This window comes from Saccopteryx leptura, chromosome 2 (assembly GCF_036850995.1).
Source record: "Saccopteryx leptura isolate mSacLep1 chromosome 2, mSacLep1_pri_phased_curated, whole genome shotgun sequence".
Classification (NCBI taxonomy): Eukaryota; Metazoa; Chordata; class Mammalia; order Chiroptera; family Emballonuridae; genus Saccopteryx; species Saccopteryx leptura.
This window is the reverse complement of record NC_089504.1, coordinates 75,202,284-75,224,426: the sequence shown is the minus strand read 5'-3', so window position 1 is coordinate 75,224,426 and position 22,143 is coordinate 75,202,284. Positions and strand designations below refer to the sequence as shown.

The 22,143-nt window shown below is 39.7% G+C and overlaps 1 protein-coding gene across 3 annotated transcripts in view; it reads left to right on the top strand.

Moving 5' to 3' along the window:
* FREM1 (FRAS1 related extracellular matrix 1) overlaps positions 1 to 22,143 on the top strand; it is a 176,472-nt gene that overhangs the window by 113,839 nt on the left and 40,490 nt on the right. Inside the window, exons 23-25 of one of the 3 annotated variants that reach the window (XM_066368198.1) lie at positions 963 to 1,158; positions 5,236 to 5,500; positions 14,443 to 14,857. In XM_066368198.1, the coding sequence (XP_066224295.1) occupies positions 963 to 1,158; positions 5,236 to 5,500; positions 14,443 to 14,857 (876 nt within the window). Of the gene's footprint in view, positions 1 to 962; positions 1,159 to 5,235; positions 5,501 to 14,391; positions 14,858 to 22,143 lie in introns of those variants that run through there. The other 2 variants (XM_066368196.1, XM_066368197.1) reach the window with 2 other exon arrangements.

Below are 22,143 nucleotides of genomic sequence, written 5' to 3'. Positions count from 1 at the left end.
AAGAGATACTATATAAAAAAAGAAACATTTCTGTTTTAAAAAATTAAATTTACAAATAGATTTTATGAATAGGTCTTTTAAACTGACAAGAACAGCACAAAATAGTATCACATGGTAAATTTTTAGGATGACATTTTAAAAAATTATGTCAAATGAGTTTTATGGGTTGTTCTTGGCAAAAGCTATATGTTTTTTGAGAGAATAACAATATAATTATTACTCACACACTGATTTATTGTTAAATTGTTTAATACTTTCAGTTATCAACTGCCCCTGGCATAAGAACATCACTTAATTGAAAATACCACAGTTTCTGAACTGAATTCTGTACAGAATGTTGGCTAGTTTTAAAAATGATTCTGATATTTATGGTTTGTATATATACATATTTTGCAGACTCAGATTATAAATGTAGAGAGTAATAGAGAGCTCAATTTTTTTTTTTGCCTTTAGTAAGGCTAAAACTGTATAACAAATAAGGACCTCCATCCTATTTTTGTTTTATCTTCTTCAGATAAGCCCGATGGCAAACCAATTTGATAATATAGTTTTGATTAGTTGTACAATTATATGAACTAAAAAATTAGGAAACCCCAGGTGAAACACATTTAATATTTAAAGAATCTATTCCAGCAGCTCAATTACCCACCTGCTCTCATTAATTAGAATATTTAATCAGCTATGATTGCTTATGATAAATGCCTTGGAAGTAGTATTGCTGTTGAATTGCCACATGACTTTATCAAAAATCCTTTGGCTGATGCAATTTCCCCCAAACTCTTAAATTGTTTTAATATATTTCTATAAAAGGAAAAATAAGGCTAAATGGTAAAAAAAAAATATGAATCTAGAGTTTCTCTGAACTATCATTTATATTGGAGGTTTGGGCTGATATAGAAAATGTCCACTAACACAGCTTGGAAAAAAAGAAAGCATGGGCAGCTAATTCTGGCACCTTTCAGACAGGGAGGCACTGGGTCCCTCTCCACGCTGGCATGAAATGCACTCAGGAGGAAGTGGATCTGAACTTGCTGAGATACACACACACTGGGGCAATGGACTCCCCAAACCAAGACCGCTTCACCTTCAGCCTCTGGGATGGCGACAACAGGTCCCCTGCATTGGACTGTCAGATCACCATCAAGGATATGGGGAAAGGTAAACGCTTTTCTACCAAGGTTTATTGGGGTCAACTTTTATAACCTAACCAAAAGTGAGCTAGTATAAGCACTCCAAGTTTCTGCCCCTCCCTCCTTCCTTCCCTCTCTTTCTCCTTCCCTTCTTTATACTTGAAATTCCATCATTTATGATTTAACCCTTTTGAGTCTTCGCCTACCTTGCCTGGGATCTATGAGGTTAATGAGAGTAGCCAATATATTTGTTACTTTTAGTATTTCAAAAAGCCTTTTGGAAATCCAGCCTTATCCACAACATGCTGCATATGCTACTTTAACTGTCAGGGTATTTTGCTTTAAGTAAAATTTGCCATATTTATGTGTTTTATCATCAGAAAATAAATTGTTACTTGAAAATGAAGTTTCAAAGGAAAGGAGACTATAAGCCCTCGATCCTGAAATATCACTTTTGCTTAGAGATCACATGAGGAGACTAAGGATCATATTTCATTCATGTATGTAGTCTAGGATCTATGTATTCCCAGGACTTAGAGATCACATGAGGAGACTAAGGATCATATTTCATTCATGTATGTAGTCTAGGATCTATATATTCCCAGGACTTAGAGATCACATGAGGAGACTAAGGATCATATTTCATTCATGTATGTAGTCTAGGATCTATGTATTCCCAGGACTTAGAGATCACATGAGGAGACTAAGGATTATATTTCATTCATGTATGTCGTCTAGGATCTATATATTCCTAGGACTTAGAGATCACATGAGGGACTAAGGATCATATTTCATTCATGTTTGTAGTCTAGGATCTATGTATTCCCAGGACAAAGAATAGTCTTAGAGCCTCTGTACATGCTTGGCTGACTGCTTTTTTTTTTTTTTTGCCTTGGCTGCCAGGAACCTCAGGGCTAAATTGTATGTTTGAATGCAGTAAAAAAATCTTATCTCTTGAGAATGTTAAAATTGCATTGTCCTGAAATTTTAAAACAAATTTTAAGACAGCTTGATTTTGAGCTGTTTATTTTGAACTATATAATTATATATATATTTTTTCTTAAGTGAGAAGTGGAAAGGCAGAGAGACAGACTCCCACATGCATCCTGAATGGAATCCACCCAGAAAGCCCCCTATGGGGTGATGCTCTGTCAATCTGGGGCCGTTGCTCCATTGTTCAGCAACCAAGCTATTTTAATGCCAGAGGCAAGGCCATCAAGCCATCCTCAGTGCCTGGGGCCAACTTGCTCCAATTGAGCCATGACTGCAGGAGAGGAAGAGAGAGAGAGAGAGAGGGGAGAGGGTGAAGAATGGAGAAGTAGATTGTCGTTTCTCCTGTGTGCCCTGACCAGGAATCAAACCTCAGACATTCACACACCAGGCCGACACTCTACTGCTGAGCCAACTGGCCAGGGCAATACTATATTTTATTCATTTGTTTCCTGGTCATGGCACAAATAGTAAAAATGTTTTCTGTTAAGATGTCTAATAAGTGACTACCAGATAAACTAGATGTTTCTCTTTGTAAAAGTACGATTTTTTCATCATGAGTACATGTCCAGGCAAACTGTAATACAAGGAACACATTAGAGCAGACAACAAATGTGTAGGATAGACTGTCTTCTCACTGCCTCAGCACAAGGCATTACTGGGGAGTGGGGTGGGGTGGAGGAGGGTTCTGGTCTGAGCCACCTGGGGATTCTTTCTAGCTAGAGGATCCTTCATCTCTGAAGGCCTTGGAGTCACTCCGAGAATGAGATATGGAGGAAAATGAGAGGATTTTGTGTATGAGACTTGGAGGTAGGGTACCTGTCTTATTCACATCACAGTGGCTGAACTGCAATTACAGTCTACGGGTATGGGAGGCTGAGCAATAAGAACTAGCTGTGTGCCCAGCAGGACAAGGAAATAAGGGTGTCAGTGCTTCACCAATCTGCCTCAAATGACACGTGTTGATTTTCTAAAAGGATTTGTGAATACATTAACATGCTAACATTGTCAGAAGTTCTGAATTTATTCTTTGTTTCTTTTTATAGTGTTTCATATCTATATAGTGTTTTGTTTTTTTGTTATTGTTTTACCTAGCATGTGGTTTCTCAATGTGCAGCATAACTTGATAACCATGACTGTTATCTCTAAGTAAAACTACACTGAATTGTTAGACTAAATCATAACTCTAATATTGAGCATTTGGACTAATTTCACTTGGGAGCTATTATAAATAACACAGGTCCTCCAGTTGTGCTGTGTCTCCTGATTTGCAGTGTGGCCAAAATGATGTGGGGTCTTTGAGAGAAGTTTAGGAGAACATCAGCTACCGTTGTCTTTACTCCATACTCAGTGCTTAAAAATGTCACTGAGGCAGAACGCAATCTTGCTCCTGATGAAACTGCACGTGGGTGATTCTCTTTCCCCTCCTTTGTTCATTTTCTTACTGCTCTGAATGTGCATCTTGACTCCCTCTGAAGCGTGTGGGGCTCAGGTTTTGATTTAAAATTAGGATGGTCATTGATTCTACTTTGGACTCTAGTTGCAGAGCATTTTGTGTTAAAAGCATAATATACCAGAAAGACTAAATGGCATTTTGGAATGAATAATTCTTTATTGTAGTGAATTTTCTTGTGCCTTGTAGGACGTTTAGCAACATTGCTGGCTGCCTACGCACTACAAGCCAATACAATCAACTCCCAGTCATGACAACCAAGAATGTCTTGAGACATAGCCAAATGTACCCTGGGGGGTAGAATGGTCCCTCGTGAGACACACTGGTCTAAAGTTATATCTGTTCAATATTTTATTTTCAATTTTTATTTCCTCATGGAACTATCTTTCCAAAATTTTAATTTAGAATTGGTTTGACATTAACTGCACTCACATTTTTTTTTGTATATTCACCCATTTAATGTGAAGTGTAAGAAATCTCTATATGTTAAAGAGTATTATGTTAAGTTTGTGCTCTCGAGTCAGATGGCTTAAGTACCAGTTCTAGCTCCACCTGTTCTTAACTGCACACTAATTGAGTTATCATTTCTCTGCCTTATTTTCCTCATTTATAACCCAGGAAATATGGTAATACCCTACCTTACAGTGTTGATGCACTGATGTAAGAGCTTTCTGGCCTGTGCCTGGCACATAGTAGAAGCTCTATATTTTAAATATGATCATTTTTAATGAACAAAATTGGATTATAATTCTTATTTTGTGTACCACTGAATCATTAGTCCATGTGTGACCCACTCTGCCTCATTCATTCATACATTCATTCATACATTCATTCTTTTAAAATATATAATAAACACCTGTGCAACCACCATACGATTTAAGGACTAAAATATTAACAATAACCAACCACTCTTCTCTTCCCATCCTCCATCCTGAATTTTGTGTTAATTACTTTCTTCTTTTTGTTTATGGTTTTCTGGGACTTGCTTACAAAACTAACAAATGTTGGTAAGCTACATCTGTGTTGTTGTATGTAACTGTAGTTCGTTCATTTTGCTATTGTGTGAGATTCAAATTGTACGAATAAACCACAGTTTGTTTATATATTCACTTTTGAATAAGGTGTTTGGGTCATCTCCAGTGTGTTCAATGACAAACAACGCCTCGGTGACCTTTCTGGTACAGGTCTCTGGGGTACCAGTGCCCGCCTATCTCCAGGACACAGCTGGAGCAGAGTCACCGGACCAAGGAGTATGTGATAGTCAACTCTTTACAAAATAATGCCAAATTATGTACCAATTTATTCTTTTACCAGAATTATATGAAGGATTCTCTTGACCCACCTCCCCTTCAATGCTTGTCATCGTCAGACTTCTACAGTTTTGCTAATGGGTTATGAGATGGCAACTTGACTGTGATCTTGATTTGTATCTCCACGATTATTGAGATTGAGTATCTATTTGTATTTTATTGGCCATATGTGTTTCCTCTTCTGTGTAATCTCTTCTCATAGCTTTTGCCTAATTCTGTCATTAATTATAGTTATATAAACCTTTGTACATCATGTTCATTTTGATTTCTGCACAGTTTGGCCTTTGTTTTTACCTTGGAGATTTTATTTTTTTAAACTGGGGTTTTGACCACAACCTCTTCTGCCATGCAGGTGATATTGTCATCCTTGCCAAACCACTTGTGGTGCCTAAAGGCGACAGAGGTTTCCTGACGACCTCTACTCTCCTTGCTGTGGACGGAGCAGACAGGCCCGAGGAGCTGCTCTACGTCATCACCTCCCCACCGCGGTACGGCCGGCTGGAGTATATCCACTATCCTGGAGTCCCCATTACAAGTTTCAGCCAAATGGACATAGCAGGGCAGACAGTCTGCTACGTACATAAAAGGAAGGCACCTGTCCCCACTGATACATTCAGGTGAGCTCCTAGGAAATGTTTCCGAATCCCTTCCCTGAATTAATGCGTAGAAAGGCAGAAGGAGGGGAAAATGAATCCCTTTCCAGCTCTGGTATCTCTGTGTTCTTCTTCCACCTCACCATATAAAGGTGAAAGTGCACAATTAAAATGACAGCAGCAAGACAAGAAATCGGAGATTGTTTAAAAATAAACACAAAAGCAGATTTAAAAGCAAGCTGTTCATGAGGAGGTGTGTGAAGACCTGAGGATACCATCTAAGGAGAGACATAGAAAAGGAATTTACCACTTTTGGGGGGCTATGTTTTTCTATATGAGGAAAATGGATTTACTAGTAAACATTTGGCATAAGCAGGTACTGTCTTGTGACACAATGTGTTTCGGTAACTAGATCATAAATCATGTTGTCATATAGTGGATCATGTTTCCCCATAGAAACAATGTTATAATTGGGAGCTGTGCACCTGTTCAAGGATTGCATATCAAATAAATCATTGGAATGAATAACAATCTGGTGTAAAGGCAAAGATATTACATTAATGAAAGTCCACATTCATTTAAAATACTGAAATCTGTTTCCAGTCACATAAAGCTGGAGAAACTCTAGAAGGTCTATCAGCTAGCAGTTCTCATAGCTGGCAAAGCTAAAGCCCTTGATAGAAATACAGGTCTTCAGGGCTCGGATAAGAACCAAGAAGTCCTGGACTAGCCTTTGGGGGAACCATGGTCCATATCCAACCCTGAGTTTTACCAATTAAGACAGAGGCCCTGAGAGCATTGGTTCATTTGTCATTCACACAGGGATTCTGAATAATTTTCACCATGTAGAATACACCCTTCAAAAGAGTGCTATTATTCAGTGGTTCCTCATAAATTGTAAAGTGTACCAATACATTCATGTTCTGATACCACTCTATTATACACTTTTCTCTATCTAACTTCAATATGTCTGTTATGATAAACAGTGTTGAAATGTCAGCAAAGATGATAGTTGCTGGTCCTTTTAGCATTTAGAATTAATTTTGGGACAGTTCAACTGTTAAAAAAAATTCAGGGAAGTTTGAACTAATACCTTTTTTTGTCTTGACAAACATCCTTAACAAGCAGATAATCATTTGATAGTCATTTGATTAATCAATATCTTCATAACCAATTCAGTGCTTGAACGTTGCTAGTCATTAACTAAATAAAACACAGGACATGGGGATGCCTTTTCACACTGGTTCCTTTGCTCAAGAAGTGGTACAGTATAATTGATGGGGCACAGGCTTGAGGTCAGTTACTGCCTCTGTCACTTCATCCGTTCCCTTGCAATTCCTGCCTCCACTGGCCCTCCTCAGGTCATGCCTCTGCCTGTGCTCCTGTTTCCTCTTCTGAGAAAAGGAATGATGCTCACAGTACCTGCCTCACAGCGTTTCTGAGAGCTTGAAATGAGCTAATACACATTAAGGTACTTGAAACTATATATGTCAATGTAAGAAAAACCAAATAATTATTAGCTGCTATTTCTACTGCTGTTGTCATTTTTTATTACCTTCTTTCCTTGGCCCCTTTCCCCCCTCTGATCTTTACAACACCAAGCATAATCTTAAGGGAGGAAAGAAGTTAAAATGAAGATTTTTCTTTTTTCCCCATTAACTAATGGAGTGTGGTTGCTTCTTGGTTTAATCCATGTATACCAGATTTAGAGCTCTTAATTTTATACTTGTTTCTAGAACTTTTAGCTCTTTCTATTGCCACTCCCCATTAAGTGCCCACAAGAGAGTCTACTGAAGACACTAATAACTTTATTGGAGACACCAGTGACCCTGCTGTAGAATTCAATGTATAAATGTGTAAAGATGTTTTAAAAATAAATGTTTGTTATTAATCAGATGGTGGTGATGAATTAAGATTGAAAAACAAAATCTCCTCATTTGATGATGCTGTAAAACCTTCCTAATTCACATCCATAGAGTCTTACTAGATGGCACTTTAGAAATCATTTATCCTAGCTGACCAGGCGGTGGCGCAGTGGATAGAGCATCAGACTAGGATGCGGAGGATCCAGGTTTGAAACCTCAAGGTTGCCAGCTTAAGCGCGGGCTCATCTGGTTTGAGCAAGGCTCACCAACTTGAGCCCAAGGTCGCTGGCTCGAGCAAGGGGTCATTCGCTCTGCTGTAGCTCTCCCCCCCCGCCCCCCCCCCCCGGTCAGGGCACATATGAGAAAGCAATCAATGAACAACTAAGGTGCCACAATGAAGAATTGATGCTTCTCATCTCTCTCCCTTCCTGTCTGTCTGTCCCTATCTGTCCCTCTTTCTGACTCTCTGTCTTTGTCACACACACACAAAAATAATTTATCCCAGCAATTTCTAACTTTCTAGATTCGCAAGAGAGTTGCCTAGGAGATTTATAAAAATACCAATTCTTGGGCCTCACTGCAGAGAGGTGATTTTGGTAAGTCCTATCTAAGGCATCTGTATTTTATAAGCTCTTAGGGTAAGTGTGATGCAGTTGTGACTAGCAATCACTGGGCTGGCCTAGTCCCTTGTTCTGAAGAGTCCTGAGAGTTTTCAGAAGCCCTCTTGGGGTTTCCCAGAGGTAGAACATGAAGGGGCTGAACTGGTGGGGCTCTGGGCCTTCATCCCAACTTATTAATAGAACTTTGTTCTGTTTTGTGTTTTCTTTCTATGGTTTGTTTTGCACCCTGGACTACTTCTGAGCAAGATTTTCTTTTAGCAAAAAGTCTGTGGCTCTATTTCCCAAAGTGAGTGATTTGTACCACCCGTGATAGAAAGATGCAAAATGAAACAGGCTGGCCCAGGAAGAAGAGGATCAAGAGAGAGAAGCTACTCCCTTTTAGATTTTTCCATGCCTCGGATTATTGCCAGAAGGAAGTCTCAGGCCTGTGCTAATACGTTCTGAACAGCTTTACAATATTTACTATTTTCCTTTTTTAACAGACAGAGTATAAGCCTCAGGCTCCAAGCCATTGGGCAACAATATTTAGCTAGAATTGAAAACATTCTTTCCTTCTATGTGTTTTTGTATTATTTATTGTAATTAAGTTTTCAGTAGTTAAAAGATTTTCTTTTAAATACATTTATTTAACTAAAAAGGTAAGTTGGTATGAAGCAAAGTTTAAGTAATAAGAGACAGGTAGTACAAGAAAATGGGAAGAATTACGAAGGTGATATTTGAAAGACTCAAGATTAGGCAACAGGTCTATAGGAAGAAAATAAACACAGGTCAAATGCATGATAGAGTTTAACACTTTCATTTTTATATAGGAAAGATAGTATTGCTTGAATTCCTGCAATGCATCAGGCAGTGTACTAGACCCTTTTTTGTATATCATTTCCTTACACCTCCACCTTGAGAGAGGTGGTTTGTTCCCATTTTATAGATGAGAAAACTGAGGGTCCAACAGGCAAAGAAAGTCACCTAGAATGAAATAACTGAGCATCAGAGATGCATCTGGGCTGAGATCTCATTTTGGAGAGTTCTTTCCATCATACTTCATTGTACCAATAATTTGTGGACAATCTGCATTTGTGCGAAGGAACCTCCTCAAAGTCGTTCTGATGCTTGGCCAGCAGTTTTACATATTTATAATGGTAGAGCTTAGCATCTGCCTAAGACCCTCGTTTTAATCTTGTCATTTTCCTAACCCAATCATGGTCTGCTGTCTTATTTGTCAAGTGGCACTAAACCAAAGCCGAAAAAGCCTGTTTTAATGAAAGTGTGATCATGGTGCTTTTTAAAAATTAAATATATGCAACCAATCTAATCACCTAAATTTATGTTGCTTGCTGTTAAATCTGGCAAGAAATTTGGCTGGGTAGAAGAGATAAATTCTGTGGCAGAGGATTGTCCCCGCTCTCCTTTCAATGTCAGGTATGGCAGCATTAATTAAACGGGGCGAGAGGGTCGTTTAATGATCAGATTTTACTTTCTGCAGAAATATTTTGTGAATCATAAATTTCTCCAGCATTGTTTGGTGCTGCTGGCCTGGAAGAAAGATTTGGCAGCACATGCTAGGACAGATGACACCAAGTGATTAGCAAGCTGACTTCAGCGGCTGGCAGCCTGCGCTGAAAGAACATGCTAATGCCCTCCATTTTGACATGCCGGCTGGACTTTTTTTTTTTTTTTTTTCCCCCTGAGGAACTGGCTCTATTTATGATTCCATTTTTATCCTTTAAATGCCATGACAGATGGCAGCTTCTTCAGCCAACTCTATTGCCAGGAAATGCAGAAAGCTTGAAAGCACCATGGTAATGGTGAAATCAGACCAGGCAGACATCCAGACAAATCTGAGAGTCATTCCCCAAATTTTATTAGAACAATGGTCATCTTGGTTGTGTCTCTTCTCGGGGACATGTAATAAAGGAAATTAAACAGAACAGACCCACAGGAGGAGCTGCTACGTCGCTACCACCAGTGTCTTAACCTTGGGATGGGTGCCATCATAGCAACGGCATTGGTGTTTTAAAACTAGAGAATGTATTTGGAGGGTGTCTTTGGGGGAAGGGAGGGGAGCGCTTGGAAGATCATCTGGTTAACCTTTGCCGACACGGGCAGCGCTGACCTTGTTCCACTTGTTCTGCTAGGCGTGTTTTGACTGGGAAGCCAACCATGACGGCTCACCCGGTCTCCCTCTCTCTGATAGTGTTTCTCTGCCTGTGAGTAGTTTGCATTGTTACCTGTGAAAGTGAAGGATGTGTTTGATCCAGTCATGTTTAGAAATTACATCCTTTTCACCACTGGCTTATTAGCTTTTAGGTCAATGCAGACAGCTGCCTCTGTGTCCCAGGCGGGAACACCGGCCTCAGTAAACATATTTCTTTCTCTTCTGTGGTCCCTGCTCTGTGTGTCCTCGTTCCCATCTGTCTGATGTCAGGCTGCCGATTTCCACGTGAGCAGATCCCCATCATTAGGCAGAGAGGAGCCAGAGTCAGACAGCCTGGACCATAGGTGCCCTCGCATAGTGTCACACCCTCACAGATAAATGCAGCCATCCTGAGACTGAGCTTTGGGGACCTGGTCAGGCATTGTCAGAATTCAGTGTCCAGAGAGAAAAGTCAGAATTGACACTCAAAATGGCTGCCTCTGTTGGAGCCCCTGGCAGTGACTGGAGCTCCCACTTATCCTGGCTCCTGAACCCATCTCCCACCTGCTTTCCCCTTCCTTCTCTGTGGATATTTGACATGTTTGAATGGGTCACAATGTCTTTAATTCTACAATTAATACTAATACTAAAATGTATGCCCTTTGGCTTAAATTTGTGTTAAACTATAAATGGCTGGTTTCAAATTCTCCACAAAAGTACATTTTTGTTTTAAAGACTTTATTGATTTTTACAGAGAAAGGAGAGCGTGGGGAGAGCAAGAAGTATTTAATCTAACTCATAGTTGCTTCTCTTCAGTTATTCATCAGTTCTTTGTCATATGTGCCTTGACCAGGCAAGCCCAGGGTTTCGAACTGATGATCTCAGCATTCCAGGTCGAGGATCTATGCACTGCACCACCACAGGCCGGGCCTCAAGAGCACATTTTGATAAAGGGATCTGGTAGGGAATAGAGAACCACTGTATCTGTGAAAGAGGAGGCATGAAAGGAGGTTCTGGTAGGTTAAGTGGTAAGGTGGAAATTGGAAATGCTTGAGGGAGTGCCTAGCCTCCTCCTTGTTTTACTTCTAGACAGATGCTAGGCTCCAGGGAGGGCATATGAAAAAGTAACAGAAAAGCAATAGAATAAAGGCATCATTCCCTCGAATGATTTCCCTGAGAAATGGATCATGATTTTTACACCTAAAATGCCTATTACTTTGTCTCTGAAACTGTCAAGGTGACTAATAAATAAGAAGTCGAAGAGATATTTTTCTGGGTGTGCTTCTATTTACTTGAAAAAAATAACCAGTAGTAAAATTACCCTATTTGCTTAGAATATATTTATCGAAGGGTCGGATTTACAAAAGGAGACTGATGGTTTTGTTCTAAGGAATCGAGGTGATTTTGCTCAATCTGCAATTCTAAAGGTAATTCAGGCCCTGGCCAGTTGGCTCAGCGGTAGAGCGTCGGCCTAGCGTGCGGAGGACCCGGGTTCGATTCCCGGCCAGGGCACACAGGAGAAGCGCCCATTTGCTTCTCCACCCCTCCGCCGCGCTTTCCTCTCTGTCTCTCTCTTCCCCTCCCGCAGCCAAGGCTCCATTGGAGCAAAGATGGCCCGGGCGCTGGGGATGGCTCTGTGGCCTCTGCCCCAGGCGCTAGAGTGGCTCTGGTCGCAACATGGCGACGCCCAGGATGGGCAGAGCATCGCCCCTGGTGGGCGTGCCGGGTGGATCCCGGTCGGGGCGCATGCGGGAGTCTGTCTGACTGTCTCTCCCTGTTTCCAGCTTCAGAAAAATGCAAAAATAAAAAAATAATAATAATAATAAAAATAAAGGTAATTCAGTACTCTTATTTAAACTGCAGAATAATGCTGTGGGGGTGGGGGAACAGGTTCTACTCTTTACAAGTAAGGATGTGAAATGTTGCAATTTGTTTAATTTGCTGTATTTCTCTTTAGCATTTTAAAATTTTTGGACATGGATTCCTTTATCTGTGCATCATATTTTCCTTGAAGGCACTTATCAACTAGATAATTAGAAAGCTCAAAAATCTTAGCCTCGCCTTCACAGCAGAATCAGGGTCAGCCAAACTCATCTCCCTTCACTTTCAGTCCAGCTGCTCTTCCCCGTCCTTTGCTGCGGGCGAGCTGGTCCACTCCTGTGCTCAGACAACCTGGTTCCAAGTTCCCTCACGTTCAAGCGAAGTCACAACCCTCAAACATTAAAGGGCAAGACATATTTTGCAAAGAATACAGAACTTAGTCAAATCTGTCAGATTAGTAAAGCAAATATAAACCCCATTTCTTCTTTAGTTAGAAAAAGAATCTTTAGGGTGGGGGGAGGTAGAAGAGGGTAAAGAGAGGAAAAATGGTGATGGAGGGAGACCTGACTTGGGGTGGTGAACACACAATACAATATACAGATGATGTAATATGGAACTGTATACCTGAAACCTATATAATTTTATTAACCAACGTCACCCCCAATAAATTCAAGAAAAGTTTAAAAAATAAATAAAACAAAGCTAACCTAGATAAATTAATAAGAACCTCCAAGGCAAGTCTTATATAATTTAATGTTCTATTCAGCTAATATTTTTTTTAGAAATTTTTACATTCATGAAAAGTAAGAGTGTGTCCTCCATGAATATTACTCACAACAATAATACATGAAAAAAAATAATAACACAAATCCAAAATTATTTTGAGGTACATTTTTGGGGTCTTTGTCAATTTCATTTTGAGAGGAGTGATTTTCTAACTTTTTGGAGTTTATTTATTTATTTCCTGAAGCTGGAAACGGGGAGAGACAGACAGACTCCCGCATGCGCCCGACCGGAATCCACCCGGCACGTCCACCAGGGGGCAACGCTCTGCCCACCAGGGGGTGATGCTCTGCCCCTCCGGGGCATCGCTCTGTTGCGACCAGAGCCACTCTAGCGCCTGGGGCAGAGGCCAAGGAGCCATCCCCAGCACCCGGGCCATCTTTGCTCCAGTGGAGCCTTGGCTGCGGGAGGGGAAGAGAGAGACAGAGAGGAAGGAGAGAGGGGTGGAGAAGCAGATGGGCGCTTCTCCTGTGTGCCCTGGCTGGGAATCGAACCCAGGACTTCTGCACGCCAGGCCAACGCTCTACCACTGAGCCAACTGTCCAGGGCCTAACTTTTTGGAGTTTTAATAGCTCATTTTGTTTGCTTAATTGCATAATATTATCAATTCTCTGTAAATAAAAATTACACATTAAAGTTTTCTAAAGATTAAGTTAGTTTCATTTTGAGATTGGCAGTGGTGGGTGTTCAATATAATCAATATATTGATTTAGTGGCCAATATAATCAGAAGTGCACTATGGTCACAAATGCAAGATTTTGAGAGAGATTTTGTTCACCTTGAATTTATACTGTTCCATCTTTCTCTATAATTTGCCATGGTGCTCAGATACCACCACTCTTTCTTTCTTCATGGATTACTTAACCAGCATTTGTTAATTACTCTGTAAGGTCAGAAGGTGTGGGGTCCATAGACCTGAACTCCAGACCCAGCTCTGTTTCCTACCTGCCTTATGATCTCTATCACATATCTGAAACTTTCTGCTATAATTTTCTTTTTTTTTTTAAGCAGGGAAGTAATTCTTGTTTATGCTAACTTCCACATACCTTGTAAGGGGCAAATGTAGAAGTATAGGGAAAAGTAAGGGAATAGAGCATTACATGATATCTTGGAGTTGGATGGCACCTAGCAAGAATTTGGTCCATCTTTTACTTTGCAAAAGAGTGAAAATGAGGCCCAGAAAGGAGAGTTGAGTTGGGCTTGATTCTGTGGCTGAGTAACGTGACCTGTCCTTAGGAAATATACCACAGATGTACAAATACAGTGAATCAGCCAAATTCAGCCTTCTTAACATTTGATTGAATTGTCCTCCAATGATCAATCTTAAATGTTTAGCTTGTTTAATTCCTGAAAAGAAAATACAATTGCAAAAAGTATAAATGTATAAAATGAGTATTCTCTTCAAACTGATGCAATGGGTCTAATTGAATGTGAAGTTCCTGTTTGAGGCAAGGAACTACACAGAGCCCTGTTGAGTCTGAGAAATATCCCTGGCAGCTGTTTTCTGCTCCACCACAAGTCTATAATCAATGTTAGTGAGAAAATACTTTTGGGTATGGAGTGGGCAATTTGTGCATTACCTAGTAACTCATTTAACAGAATGGGTCCTTCTGAAAACCCTTGATTTTTCATTCGAGTCCCAACACGACATATACTTTAGTAAAGGTGTGTGTTGTTATCATTTCATTTCAGTAGATGGTGACACAAGAAATCCATGCTGAAGGCTGCCTTGCCTCTCTTTGCCAGATTCATTGTCAGCAATGGACTGCAGACCAAGCATGGGGTGTTTGAGATCATGCTGGAGACTGTGGACAGAGCCCTACCAGTGTTGACTAGGAACAAGGGGTTGAGACTGGCCGAAGGGGCCGCAGGCCTGCTGTCCCCTGACCTCCTTCAGCTGACTGACCCTGACACTCCAGTGGAAAACCTCACCTTTCTTTTGGCTCAGCTCCCACAACATGGCCAGCTCTACCTGCAGGGGACAGTGCTGCTTCAACACAATTTCACTCAGCAGGATGTAGACAGCAGAATTGTGGTCTACAGGCACTCAGGAGGGGACTCCTGGATTGACCGCTTTAGTTTTGTGGCCACAGATATGACAAACCAAGGCTTTGTTGTGGATGGGAGAGTGTGGCAAGAACCTGTTTCCTTCGCCATCCAGGCAAGTATGAAAAATAAGTTTTGTTTTGTTTTTTTGCCACAGGTGTGCAGAAAACAACTTTAAGGAAAAATATTTCCTCCTTTTCTTCCTTCTTCTATTCAAATATGTATTGTGTGTTTATAGCATGCCTGGCACCAAGCATATTAATATGAACAAAATGGATGTGGTCCCTATGTGCAGATAATGACTGACCTTAAGAGTCAGTGGTAGGTAATACAGAAAGGCACAAAAAACACACCTAAGTTGGAACTTCTGCTTTGTCACTTATTAGCTGTGTGACCCTGAGAGCATTCTTTAGGTCTTTTGAGTCTACTTTTCTTTCTTTGAAAAAATATATCTTATAGCATTGTGTTGAGAATTAGATAAGATTAGATATTCAAAGCACCAGCATATTGCCTGAGATGCATTAAATTTTCAATATCTTAGAACTACCGTTATACTGTTTGTGCTACTATGATGATGCTTACTTGTCCATCTTAATGGTTTTCACCTAAACACAGGAAAACTTAAAAAGAAGCATCAGTAGCACATGTGTAATGAGGATGAGAATGATATTTGCAGCAGCTGCAATTGTTTTGAATGATTAGTGTAGGTGAGGCCCACTTTACATATCTCCATTCTCATAAAAATCCTCTGAGGTGTGTTTTATTTCCATTTTCTAGATGGTCAGAAGTTTAGAAGTTAAATAATTTGTTGAAATATACATAAAACCCACAAATCTTTCTGATCCCAAATTTGGTATACTTTCTATGATACTGTACTGCCACATTTGTGTTGACTATGATGACGATTCTAGGAGGGCATAATGTGTTTTTCCTTTTTTAGTCAAAACACATCAAGTATGTCTGGCTCTCAAAGGCTTGAATCTGCTCTTTTTGGATGTAGTTCACCCTGTTCTACACTCTTCCATCAACAGCAAAAAAGATATATGTGTCTCTTACTTCAGGATACCTCCTGATCATGCAAAATAATGATAATTTCCTCTTGCTCTTTCATCTCTGTACTAGTCAGGGTTCTCCAGAGACAAAGAACCAATAGGACGCATATATATATATATATATATATATAGAGAGAGAGAGAGAGAGAGAGAGAGAGAAAGAGAAAGAGAGAGAGAGAGAGAGAGAGAGAGAGAGAGATTCAGTAGTTTCAGGAGTTGGCTCATACAGTTGGAGGTCCAAAATTTGGAGGGCAGGCCAGCAAGATGGAAATTCCAGCAAGAGCTGATGGTGCAGTCTTGAGTCCAAAGGCAGTCCTGGAGGTAGAATTTCTCCTTCTTTAAGGGACTTCAGTCTTTTCTGTTAAGGCCTTGAGCTGATTGGATGAGGCCCACGCACATTCTTAGAGGGTAATTTGCCTTATTCAAGGTCTACTGCTGTAAATGTAATCATACCAAAAAAAAAAAAAAATACCTTTACAGCAACATCTAGACTAGTGTTTGACTAAATAACTGGGCATCATAGCTCAGCTATGTTGGCATATAAAACAAACTATCACCGTCTCTTTCTAAGATGGATCTGAGTAGTGGAGAGTTGTGATAACACAGAATGGGTGCTGGAGGAGTCTTTGGCACTCAGGAGGTCCAGAAAATGCAATGAAATTATGATGTACTGGAAGAAGAGAGAGGTATTGATATCATTGATACAGTATATAAGAAATACTTTGTGGCCATTGAACTCAAAACAGCTTGGTACTGGCATAAGAACAGGCATATAGATCAATGGAACAGAATAGGGAACCGAGAAAAAGACCCACATCTTTATGGACAATTGATATTTGACAAAGGGGGTAAGAGCATACAATGGAGTAAAGAAGTCTCTTTAACAAATGGTGTTGGGAAAATTGGACAGGTACTTGCAAAAAATGAAATGAGATCACTAACTTACACCTTTCACAAAAATAAACTCAAAATGGATAAAAGACTTACTTAACTGTAAGTCGTGAAACCGTAATCATCTTGGAAGAAAACATAGGCAGTAAGCTATCTGACATCTCTTGTAGCAATGTATTTGCTGATTTATCTCCATGGGCAAGTGAAATAAAGGGCAGGATGAATAAATGGGACTATATCAAACTAAAAAGCTTTTGCACAGCTAAAAGACAGTATGAACAAAATAAAAAGACAAACCACACAATGGGAGAATATAATTGACAATACGTCTGATAAAGGGTTAATAACCAAAATTTATAAAGAACTTGTAAAACTCAACACCAGGAAGGTAAACAATGCCATCAAAAAATGGGCAAAAGAAATGAATAGACACTTCTCTAAAGAGGACAGACAGATGGCCAATCGGCATATGAAAAAATGTTCAACATCACTAATCATTAGGAAATGCAAATTAAAACCACAATGAAATACCACTTCATACTTGTCAGAATGGTGCTCATTAACAAAACAACACAGAATAAGTGCTGGAGAGGATGTAGAGAAAAGGGAACCCTCCTGCACTGCTGGTGGGAATGCAGACTGGTGCAGCCACTGTGGAAAACAATATGGAGATTCCTCAAAAACTTAAAAATCAAACTGCCTTTTGACCCAGCTATCCCAGTTTTAGGAATATATCCTAGGAATACCAAATCATTGATTCAAAAGAAGATATGCACCCCCATGTTTATGGCAGCATTGTTTACAATAGCCAAGATCTGGAAACAGCCCAAGTGTCCGCCAGTGGATGAGTGGATTAAAAAGCAGTGGTACCTATACACAATGGAATACTACATGGCCCTGAAGAAGGAATCTTACCTTTTGCGACAACGTGGATGGACCTGGTAACTATTAAGTGAAATAAGCCAGGCAGAGAAAGAAAAATACTATATGACCTCATTGTTTGAGGAATCTGATGAACAATGTGAACTGAGGGACAGAATAGAGGTAGAGGTGGGATCAAAGGGACCAGAGGGACAGCCTTCAGAGGGAAAGGGTTGAGAGGACGGGATCAGAGAAGGGAAAGAGATTAGTAAAATTATCATATATATACATAACAGCGTTATAGAGAGCAGAACAGCAAATCCTGGAGGGAAGGGGGGAAGGCGTTGGGGGAAAGGGGCAAGGAGGATGTCGAGGGGAACACGGTGGTTGGCAGGGAGATATATTTGGTGGGACACTTGAAACTATGTACACACAATAAATTAAAATCAATAAAAAAATAAAAAATACTTTGTGCATAGTAAAATTATAGTGTTTTATTTCTTACTCTGTTTTTATTGTTATATTTTTATTTCATCTCATTCTTCAGTCTATTAAAATCTTTTTATTGACTGCTAATGCCTCACTCTAGGTAGAGAAATATCCTGAACTCTCCAACTAGAAATCATTTTCTGGGTCTATTGGCAGCAAATTTGTAGCAGTTATCAATTCTGTATGCATGCATAGATGTTTCTTCCTGCACTCCAGAGCACAGAAGAAAAAGAGGATAGAGTTTGAAGAAAGTACTAGAACTTAGATGAGGTCTCTCCCAACACCAATGGGCTTTCACAAAGTATCTCATCATGATTATTGTGAGATACTGATCTCTTGGAAGTTTCAGAATTTACTGATAGGAAAATGTTGGATATATGTTATAAAGATTATTTTTCATCAAAGTATAAGGCTTTCATTGCCCTCCTCGCTCCCCCCCAAAATTATTATGTGTAAAAACCTCACAAACAAAGCCTTAAATTTTCTCTCATAAGTCCTCCAAATTCCTTGGTCTCTCTGAGCAGAGAGGTCAAGCAGTTTAGGGAGTGACTAACCATCTGCCCCTAGCAGTGCAGGACAAGTGACCTACTCAGTCTCTTGTTTTCAAGAACTTTTTCTGGCAAGACAATACAATGTCATCCATACTGAGTGATGAACTGGTCCAATTAAGTGTCTTAAGTATGGGTGTACTACTCACAGTTTCAATATCAGAAACCGAGGGCAAAGCTATTGGATTTAAGCGCAAAATTTAAAGGTATTTTACTAACGCGAGCAGGTTCTAATCTGACATTGAATTTGTAGGAAATCATGTTTGTCTGACCAAGATACTGTAATCTTGCTGCAAGGATTTCTGTTACCTTCCTTAAAAAGGGACAGAGCTGGAGGTGAGACAGACAGGACCAGCAACACAGCTTTCTGTGGTTTGGGCATGTCTGAGATTTTCAGTAAATTCAATACATAAGAAGATATAACCTTCTTCTTTTAATCCAGTTACAGGTTAATGTAAGTGTTCTTAGTACATGGAAGATAGGCTAGGCCAAGGTTTTTGTTTTTGTTTTTAAAGACTATTTATTCATTTTAGAGAGAAGAGAGAGAGGGGAGTGGGGGAAGAGCAGGAAGCATCAACTCCTACTTGTGCCTTGACCAAGCAAGCCCAGGGTTTTGAACCAATGACCTCAACATTCCAGGTTGATGCTTTAGCCACTGCACCACCACAGGCCAGGCCTCCTCCTTCTTTGTAAATGAATCATTGTGGCGTTAAGTCACTACGTTTTGAAGTCATTTCTTACACAGCGATAGATAACTGATACATCCCTCCCCCATGTGCTCCTTATCTTTTCCTCATCCTCCCTAAATCCTAGCCACTTTTCAGGGATTATTATTTCCTTCAGAAAATCCTCTGAATATTCCAGGCCAAGGACATTCTCTATCTTGGTGAAGAACCTTCTAATACATGACTCCTTAAAACAGTAATTATATGCCTTGTTTTATATTTTTAAATGTCTTTATATGTATTGATCATATCTTGCTTTATGACCTAGTGTGAATATAGACTTCAAAAAACAAAACAAAACAATGTCTTCTGCTCCAATATTTTAAAATGCTTCTGGTATACTGAAGCAGAAGACCTGCTTTTGAAGAATCTAGAATTTTAATAAGACTAGGATACATTCTAGGACAAGTAGGATCAAAGATACTACAGGGGACCCTATAACCAGAGTTTAGATATTAACATTTTTAAAAAAATAACCAACGTCACAGCAGGTGTCCATTTCTCTTGTAATGCCTTTGTTTTCCAGGAAAACATAACATTTATATTTTAAAAATGCATCTACACTCAACTATCAGTTAAAATTTTTTTTCTTGGCATGAAGTATTTTTATTTTTTCTCTCCTGACATTGATCAAGTGTCCCACTGGCCCCCATAGCTACAATACCTTCTCCACTCAAAAGACCCTGAACACGATGACTCCCCACCAGCCGCCCAGCTGCACAGCTCTGAGTGTGCCATCTATACCTTTCAGAAGAGGACTGTAGCTTTTAAAAATGTTTGTTGCTTTTCAACTTATAAAATGATTACTTATTGTAAAGAATTCATAAACTACAGAAAAAGTCAAGAAAAAATATCACTCACTATCATACCACTCAAAGATAACTGTGGTTGGTGACATCCTTCCACTCTTTCATTCTGTGCAGTAAAACATAGCACACTATTATCTGTACTATTGGTGCACATTGCCCATGTCCACTCTTCATTATGTTGTGGAAGTTTTTTGCATGTCAGTAATTCTTCCTTGTAAACACACCTTTTAAAGGCTGCATTGCACTCAGTTTCAGGTAGAGATGGTTTATAAATCCCCTGTTTGGCTTTTATGTTTTCTGGAATTTTTTTTTGTTAATTGCTGCTATAAATTATATTTTAGTGAACATCCATACATAACAGTTTTGTGTACGCATTTAATTATTTCTGGAGGATATACTTTAAAAAGTGAAAGTTTTGAATCAAAGTATTTTACAGGTCAGTATACATATATGCTAAACTTCTGTTTAGAAAATTTCCACCAATTTGCTCTCCTGTTAGCAAAATATAAAATGCCTGTTCCTCCAAACATTATCCAATATGTTTATGATTTTTTTTCCAAAACTTAAAAAGTATAGTTGACATACAATATTATATTAGTTTCATGTGTACCACATAAATCACCATGATAAGTCTAGAAACCATTTGTCACTGTACAAAGTTATTACAGTATTATTAACTATATTCCCTATGCTATGCATTACATCCCTGTAACTTACTTATTTTATTTTTTTATTTTTTATTTTTTATTTTTTTTGTATTTTTCCGAAGCTGGAAACGGGAAGAGACAGTCAGACAGACTCCCGCACACGCCCGACCCGGATCCACCTGGCACGCCCACCAGGGGCTACGCTTTGCCCACCAGGGGGCGATGCTCTGCCCCTCCAGGGCGTCGCTCTGCCGTGACCAGAGCCACTCTAGCGCCTGGGGCAGAGGCCAAGGAGCCATCCCCAGCGCCCAGGCCATCTTTGCTCCAATGGAGCCTCGGCTGTGGGAGGGGAAGAGAGAGACAGAGAGGAAGGAGAGGGGAGGGGTGGAGAAGCAGATGGGCACTTCTCCTGTGTGCCCTGGCCGGGAATCGAACCCAGGACTTCTGCACACCAGGCCGACGCTCTACCGCTGAGCCAACTGGCCAGGGCCAACTTACTTATTTTATAACTGCAAGTTTGTACCTCTTGATCCCCTTCACCATTTTTGCCCATCCCCCACTGCCCTCCTCTCTGGCAACCACCAGTTTGTTCTCTGCATCTGTGAGTCTATTTCTAGTTAGTTTTGTTTATTCATTTATCTTGTTTTTTAGATTCTACACGTGAGTGAGATCATATGGTATTTGTCTTTGTCTAAATTATTTATCATAATTCCTTCTATGTCCATCAGTGTTGTTGCAAATAGCAAGATTTTATTTTTTTATGGGCGAGTTACATTTCATATATACCACATCTTTTTTATTTATTCATCTATTAATGATCAACTAGGCTGCTTCCATATCCTGGTTATTGTAAATAATACTGCATTGAACATGAGGGTGCATATATCTTTTTAAATTAATTGTTCTGTTTTCTTTGGATAAATAAACAGAAGTAGAATTGCTGGGTCATATGGTAGTTCTATTTTTAATTGTTTTGAGGAATCTCCATACTGTTTTCCATAGTGGACACACCAATTTACAATCCCATCAACAGTGTACAAGGGTTCCCTTTTCTCCACATCCTCACCAACACTTATTTGTTGTCTTTTTCATAATAACTAATCTGACAGGTGTGAGGGGATAACTAGCTCCTTATGGTTTTGACTTGCCTTTCCCTGATGATTACTGATGTTGAGCATCTCTTCATGTGTCTTATTGGCTGGCTGTATGCCTTTCTTTTTTTTGAGACATGTTTACCTAGGTCCTCTCCCCATTTTTTAATCATATTGTTTTTCAGATATATCATTTGTGAATATCTTCCCCAATTCAGTAGGTTGCCTTTTTTTGGTGGTGGTATTTGTTTTTTTGTTTTTTTTTTTTTTTTTGCTGTTCAAAAGTTT